At 40.4% G+C, this 7,454-nt stretch overlaps 1 protein-coding gene and 2 non-coding genes across 3 annotated transcripts in view; 1 reads left to right on the forward strand and 2 right to left on the reverse strand.

The window, feature by feature from the left end:
- Positions 1 to 7,454, forward strand: part of AHCTF1 (AT-hook containing transcription factor 1) — a 2,707,103-nt gene that overhangs the window by 632,333 nt on the left and 2,067,316 nt on the right. The window contains exon 7 of the mRNA XM_044058692.1: positions 1,678 to 1,794. Within this exon, the coding sequence (XP_043914627.1) occupies positions 1,678 to 1,794 (117 nt within the window). The remainder of the gene's footprint in view (positions 1 to 1,677; positions 1,795 to 7,454) is intronic.
- TRNAF-GAA lies at positions 1,024 to 1,096 on the reverse strand. The gene has a single exon. It is a non-coding gene; the product is annotated as a tRNA-Phe (tRNA).
- On the reverse strand, positions 1,108 to 1,181 carry TRNAN-GUU. The gene has a single exon. It is a non-coding gene; the product is annotated as a tRNA-Asn (tRNA).

Consider the following 7,454-nt stretch of genomic DNA (forward strand, 5'->3'; position numbering starts at 1 on the left):
CTGTTATGCACAACATGGCAAATCTGTGCTTAAAGGCATTAGGCCTCATTCTACCAGAGCAGCAGCCACTTCAGCAGCTTTCCTCAGAGGAGTAGCAACCAAAGACATTTTAGAAACTGCAACCTGGAGCTCAGTGCACACTTTCACCAAGCACTACCACTTACCTCTCTACTCTAAATCCAGAGCAGGCTTTGCCACTGCAGTTCTGCAGGGCCTGGTAGCCTCCCCAAATCCAATTTTAGACCCAGCCACCCAACCTCAGCTTTGGGATTCTACCAAAGTGTAATGACTGCAACAGTGAAAGACGATGAACATAGTACAGTTGTGTACCTACCATAATTGTAGATGTTTGAGTGTATTCACTGTTGTTCAGGTTACCCACCCACCATCCCCCTTTTCATTGTTGGGACTTTTCTGTACTTCTCAACTCTATACAACCTATGTGGTGTATTTGCTTGTAGATGAAGGAAATGTTTATAGTAATATATGCATGTTTTTTGGCATAATTTTATCTTTCCAGCCTTCCTAACTTGGGGGCACCAAACATCTGGGCCAAGAAAAACTGAAGAAAATGGCTTCTGTTGCAACTTTTAGACCCCTGATGTACTGACATCAGGGAAGATGCAACAGCAACCGACGCCGGACCAAGACTTTGGAACTCGGGCCGACTGCGGGTCGCCTGCCAGCAGGATAACCCAAGTGTAATGACTGCAACAGTGAATACACTCGAACATCTACATTTATGGTAGGTACACAACTGTACTATAAGTGACTTTAAGTGTCACAAATATGCAATCCCAAGTTGAAATTCACTTACCTTTTGGTGAAAAAAAAAAATTACTTGAACAACACAGTCACAGCTTAGCTGTCAGTGGTTCATAGGTTAGTACTAAGCTAGTTGCCCTTGTGAGCTATTTTTAAGCCTAGCCAATTATCTCTTGTGAGACTCAAACCCTGCACCTTGTGTTTGTAAGACAAACACCTTAACCATTAGGCCACCCTCCCAACCCCTAAAGGTTTCCATGCCGAAACCCGGGATTGAACCAGGGACCTTTAGATCTTCAGTCTAACACTCTCCCAACTGAGCTATTTCAGCTCAAGAAGCAGCGTCCCTGGGTGGGCTTGAACTACCAACCTTCCGGTTAACAGCTGAACGCGCTAACCGATTGCGCCACAGAGACGGTGCTTCTGTTCTGGGCTTTTTCAAGCAGGAGGCACCTTGAATGCCTTCATCTAGTGTTGAGTTTTTATTGTGCATTTCTTTTACTGTCACAGCTGGCAATGGTATTTCATAAGTCCTAATGCTTTCTTTCCTCAGAATTGTCCATCTTAATTTCTTGTGAATCATATCATTGCACTGTTCTTGTCTAAAGACATATCCGTGGTTCCATTATTTCACTCCCGTCTGGTTGTCTTTTTTAGAAAGCAAAAATGTTTTCATCTATATTTAGTGCCTTGCACTTCTTGATCTTGAGTTTACAGTGCAGTTTCCTAGGTCTTTCAGCTGAAAATGACCAAAAAAATGTCCATTTGATGAATACTTAGTTGTAAGTTAAGTTTTTCTTGTAACAGATTGTGAGTGACATGTTTGATATTTGTATGCATAAAATATGAATGTGAAAACCATGGCTGAAACAAAGTAAGTTTTTATAAATTTTGTATTTGTTTTTGACACAGATACCACTGTCAGTTAGAAGGAGGCAGAGTACCTATTTATGCGGTCATTTTTCAGGAGCCAGAGAATGACCCTCGGAGCTGCTGTTACCTATGGGCTGTGCAGTCTGCACAGGATTTGTAAGTAATTGCAGATATTAAAATGTTTTAAGATAAGTAAATGCTTGAACATAGGCATAACCTTGTTTGAAGCAAAAATCCATTTAGTCCACTTATGCAGTTATGGTGGCTTTGTTCTGCAAACAATTGGTTTGACAGCCTGGGGTACTGGAGGTTCTTAAAGACATAAAAGCTGGACTTCAGCCACTCTAACCTCTTGTCATGAGAAGATGGGAGTGTGGTTTGGGCCCACACTAAAGACAAGGGAGACATTTTAACTGGGAAAATCTAACTAGGCATAACCCATTTTTCAGCCAAGGCCTAGATGGACCATTCTTCAGCAAGAGTGCAGCAGACACTTCATTAAGAAAATGGAGATTATAACACAACAGTTAAAGATATTTGAAACAGTAATGTCTAAGGAAAACATGATTTAACATTGGCAAAAGGCGACAATGAGCAGTTTAGATAACAGTAGTAACATTAAAATATATTTGTTAGGAGCATGCAGCACACATTTATATCTTGAAGTAGAAATGTCACTAATGCAGTTCAGTTGTCTTAGCAGTAAAGGTTCAGATGATGTGTAGAAATGACAGCGGTAGAGAACTATTTTTTTTAATTAGGAAACATTTATTAAATTATCACTTATGACATAGGCAGTCATACATTTATTTAAATGAAAACAAATTATATTGACATAATATTGCAAGCATTATACATCACAAACCATATTGAGATAATTTTAGTTGCAAACATTATGCATCACTTATAATCTACCCAGTCATTGTCAGTCAAGCATTATAGCTCTTTCAAATCCTGCCGTCTTTTAAACCTCATTCCTCCCCTATATAGATCATTCCCACAATTCCCATTTTTTCTATGTAATTTGCTCCTAACCTTTTCTAAAGATTCCAATTCCAGTTTTTTTTCTGTTACTATATCTACTAGTTCTAGTAGAGTTGGTTTAGACTTTGACTTCCATTTTCTAGTAATTGCTTTTTTGGCAGCCACCATAATTAGACTCAACAAGGCCTTACAATGTCTAGGCAATTATGATCCTGTATTATAGCTCAGAAAGATCCTTTCCCTAGATACACCAATTTGCTCACCCAGTATCTCTAATAGAAAAGTCTGCAGGGAATCTTACACTCCCAGAAAATATGTTCCCAGTTGCCTCTTTCTTCCCCATCACAACTCCAGCATTTGCTGTTTACCTGAGGAAAAATTCAGTGGCATCTACTTGAGCTGTACAGATATCCATGTAAACATTTCCAAGCAAAAGTCCTAAATCTTCAAGATTATGTTGCATATTTGGGAAGACATCTGTAGACAGCTGTTGTCCTGTTATGTTTAGTAGGCTTGCAATTGCAGGACCATCTTGAATAGAAGTTCTTGAAGAATCCTTTTTTTTTTTTTGAAGGTTGTTTGAAAGCATTTTGGCTGATTGAGAGATGCTGGGCTATGCTGATTCTTCACACTATCATGAAGTCTTCATCTAATTCCTGCATAACAATATTAAGTATCTAATGTGGAAAATAAATTGCTGTTTTGCAAGTGTAGTTCCTTCATAGACCTGATTGCATTGCCGGATGCTAATTTAGAAATTAAATTGTGTGTGCAGGTCATCTTGGTAACCTGTAAGTACTAAGTACATTCAAACCAGTGTAGGGATTTCAGAGAAAAAAAATGCTTCTTGATGGCCTATCCAACAGCAAACCTGTGCAACTTTGGCTTAGGGATGAGCCCTGAGGGGGGTAGATTAGGAAGTATAAAAGGAGCGTAAAGTAGACTGAAATGTTACAGCTGTAGTCAGTGTTGTATAATCATAAATGGTTCAGTTCTGTTGCTTAGCTGCGTAGAGAATGTTGGGTTTCGGAATATTTGTTTAGGCTGTCTGATTTAGCATAGATCAGACCTTGGATGATTAAAAGTGACACCAGTAAGTTTAATAGAACTGATTACTTGTGCTGGACAGTTGTATTTTAGACAGTATTTAAGTAGAGTAATGTATTGTGGATTATGGAATGGAAAATCATGACTTTGTTTTAACTTTTTTCAAGTAGTTAGCATATTTAAGCCAGGTTTGAACATAATTAAAACTTGTTTTTATGTCCAAGTTGAATTCAAATGTGTGAGGCAGAATTAAGTGTTTTGGAATTGTCTGCATGTTTGATAGATTTGAGCAATTGACAAAACAGGATGGTAAAAATGGGGAGAAACCATTGGACAGTAGGTACTGATAAAGGTACTAAGGTGGCATTGGCACCCTGCAGGATCTGAGGCTGCCTTTTGTAGGTAAATGGAAAACACTAAAGACTGGCTGTGGACCACAGCTGACATCACTGGAGAAGTGGATTATCATGCCAGTGTTTTTAGGTCTGTCTGGAAACAAAACCCTTTGTATTGCCAAGATTGAGTTCATCAGGGGAGGACGTGAATAAAATTAGGCAGCCTATAGTAATCTCACTAGTATAGGCAACGTTCATTGTCTTAGATGATGATATGAGCATGAATAGACTTGAGAGACTGTGTAGCTGGACACAAATTGTGTAATACATGTTAAGGTCTAGGTTTATGGAACAAGATGGCTCTTTTTAGCTCCCATAATGCACCTCAGATCCCTTTCTGCAGAGATCTGTCTTGACACTTGTAAATGTTGCATTCTAGGTAGCTCCAAGGCCTACAACCTGATTATTCATAGTCTTTGTTGCTTTTTTCTGAGATTTTTTGTGAATTCCTGATTTGTGGTCATATTGAGCCTTTTTATTTGAAAGTTAGGCTGTTTTTATGGACAGTGGAGCACTAGCAGTTCTCTGCTTCAGTTGCCATTTTATATGGTTACCGTTGGAGTTGACTTTGCCTTTCAGCTTATTGTTGATGCTTTTGGTTTGCTGATTGGATTGTGGGTGTCTGTTGTGATGGTTTGTTGGAACTGTCTTGATTTTGGCTTGAATCTGAGTACAATTGGATAAAACTTCAGGTTTTTAGAAAGTGCACCAAACATAGTGAACCTCCTCAAGCACATGTCCTCTTTTTAGTGTGCCTGAAGGAAGAAAACTGATACTGAAGTGTTTGCTTCAAAGGACATTGACAGGGGATTCTTCTGTATGTCTCCTGTCGACATATACAAAGGTTGAAATCCGACAAACATGGTTCTGCTCAAGGGGTCTCCCTGTTTAGAGGCATCTGTTATAGCTGACCCCCTCGTCAGAAAATATGAAAGCAGATTTTCTAAATGAGAGTTTAAAGTTTTCTGAATCTAGATGCCCTTCATTTGCCTTAGTTTCTCCAGGTCTTTCTAAAGACTCGCTACATATCTACTGGAATAGGATAGTTAGGGCACTGATCAAAGATGAGGTTGAATTGGGCATCCTCTGTTATCAAGGGAAAGGACCCTTCTCATCCATTTCTTTTTTCCTGACTCCTGTTTTGGTACTGTAGGTTTTGGAGCTGAGACTTCTAGGTTGACATGGACTTCTCTTTCTACATTGACCTACCACTTTGCTCAGATGAAGTTGGCCCCTGAGCCTTTTGGTGACTGTAGTTACTAGAGCCTGGTTTCTTGAAGCAGCAACCAGTGTTGACTGGCATTCAAGACCTTTGCAATAAAACCTTTCTCTGCTGGTCTTGGTATCATGAATGATTTGGATCACAGTGATACTGACCTCTCCAGAACGTAAGTCTTTGGAGCTATTGACTCTGTGTCAGGCTTTTACTGATGCTGATTTCTGAGAGACATGGTATGGCACGGTCAGCCCTTGAGATTGGGAGATAACCTAGGAGTCAACAATGTTGCCTTCTCCAGAGTGCCCTTTTGAGCAGATGCCTTGGTCCTGTCCTTTTCACCTTAGTGGTAGATGGATTGAAGGCCTGTACAGAGAGAGAATGGTATCTACAATTGATTTTTCTTCCTACTTGGATGATACAGTTCCCCAAGTGCTAATGGAGATGCTAGAGGAAACATCTGGACTCCCCTGTACACTTCACCTAAGATATTGATTTTTTTTTTAAAGGGGAGACCTCCCCAGCATCCCCTCATAATGACCTCAGTACTGAGGAGATCCTCAGGCTTATGCATCATAGGGACTGTTGGTACTCTGACCCTGTTTACCATGAAGAGGAACTTGTTCTAGAGGCATTCTGTAGTAGAGGGCTTGGTGAATACCTAACCTAAAACTCATTCCTAGGAAACCAGACAGGGTTCTTCAGCATACTAAGGATCATGCATACTGGAACAAGGCATTATTGGCCGATTCCATTGTGGTAGCTGTAGCCTTTAAAGAGCCCTCTGAAGAAAGAGCTCAGCGGTTCATCCTCATCTTGGCTGTTGGACTGATCTGGCAAATGAAGTTTCATGTCAAGCAAGTTTTTCAATTAGGACCATTAACTACCTGATGCACATGACAAAGTTCCATTGTGACCTGGTAGACAAGACCCTAGAGATGCTAAGCAAATTGCCCTGTGTAAAGCAACAGTGTAACCTGATTTCCCAGGGGCCAGCTGTCAGCACTCCTTCCACTCATTTCATGCACAATGATCCATACGGAGCTGTGTGAGCTGTCATGTCAAGTATTACTATCTGACACCACACTTGGCTCAGGCGGCCGTCTGTGGACAACTTTTAAGATACCTTTTACCATCATCCCCCATGGCAGCTTATCGTTATTTGGTCCTCTGGTAGTAGAGAAGCTGCCAAAGTGCAAAGAAGGCAAGATGCTCATGCTTTTGAGAGAGTTCTCTTCTTCTCAAAGAAAGTTGTCTGATAATAAAGAGTGTAAGGAATTTGTGGCTGAGGAAAGCCCAACTGCTGCAAGTTGAATAATAGTATTTGGCCACCTTGGGGGCAAAGGTGGTCTGCAGAAACAAGGCTTCTGGATCCATCTTTACTGGGGATAACTTTAAATTCCATGAGGATATGCCCAGCTGTACTACCTTGGCCACTGGGGATTCTGTGTGTGCACCTTCCTGCATAGTAGGCCATCCAGCATGGCAGATGGGTAAAGGTGATATCTGCTGGCTGCAGTAATCTCTATGTTCTTTACCCAACCTGTCTCCTTACCCCTTCCAGGCATTTTCCCTTGTCAAAAGGAGACACGAGAAGAATTCCGTTGTACTAGTCAGTGTTGCAGAGTAGATGTATTTATGGAATTTGTTTCCTGCAGTAAATAGTTTTTTTTTTTTTTTTTTTGTTACAGAAAACTACAAAATCTACTGCAAGACAAGAAAATCCCTATATGGGATACTTTCCTTTCATCTGGATGCAGGCAGATTGAAATGCTGCAACCATCTCCACAACAAGAAAGCTAAAGATGTCAATCTTAATTTAGTAGTGGGAGGGTGTCAGATGAAGCCTTTTGGGGGAAAATACAGCTACAGCTCTGGAGGTTGTGGGCTGCCTCTCTGGCTGTCTGCAGGCAGGATATCTCAGACGATTGCAGTGATGAATGTACTGAAGTGTCTGCATTTGTTGTAAACTACTAACACAAATACACTTTTTAAGCTTCATAAATAAAAAGCAGTTCAAAAGGCCCCACTAGACCAGGGAGGCTCTGGAATGTATTGTGGATACTTTTTAGTTCCTAAAAAGATGGACTTCTGGTCCATACTGAATTCCATTGGCCTAAACTGATAGACTAGATTTTGTATTTGTGTTTATGAAGATCAGATTAAATTGCTTT

Source organism: Protopterus annectens, chromosome 1.part2, assembly GCF_019279795.1.
Source record: "Protopterus annectens isolate FY-2018-M chromosome 1.part2, PAN1.0, whole genome shotgun sequence".
Taxonomy (NCBI): Eukaryota; Metazoa; Chordata; order Ceratodontiformes; family Protopteridae; genus Protopterus; species Protopterus annectens.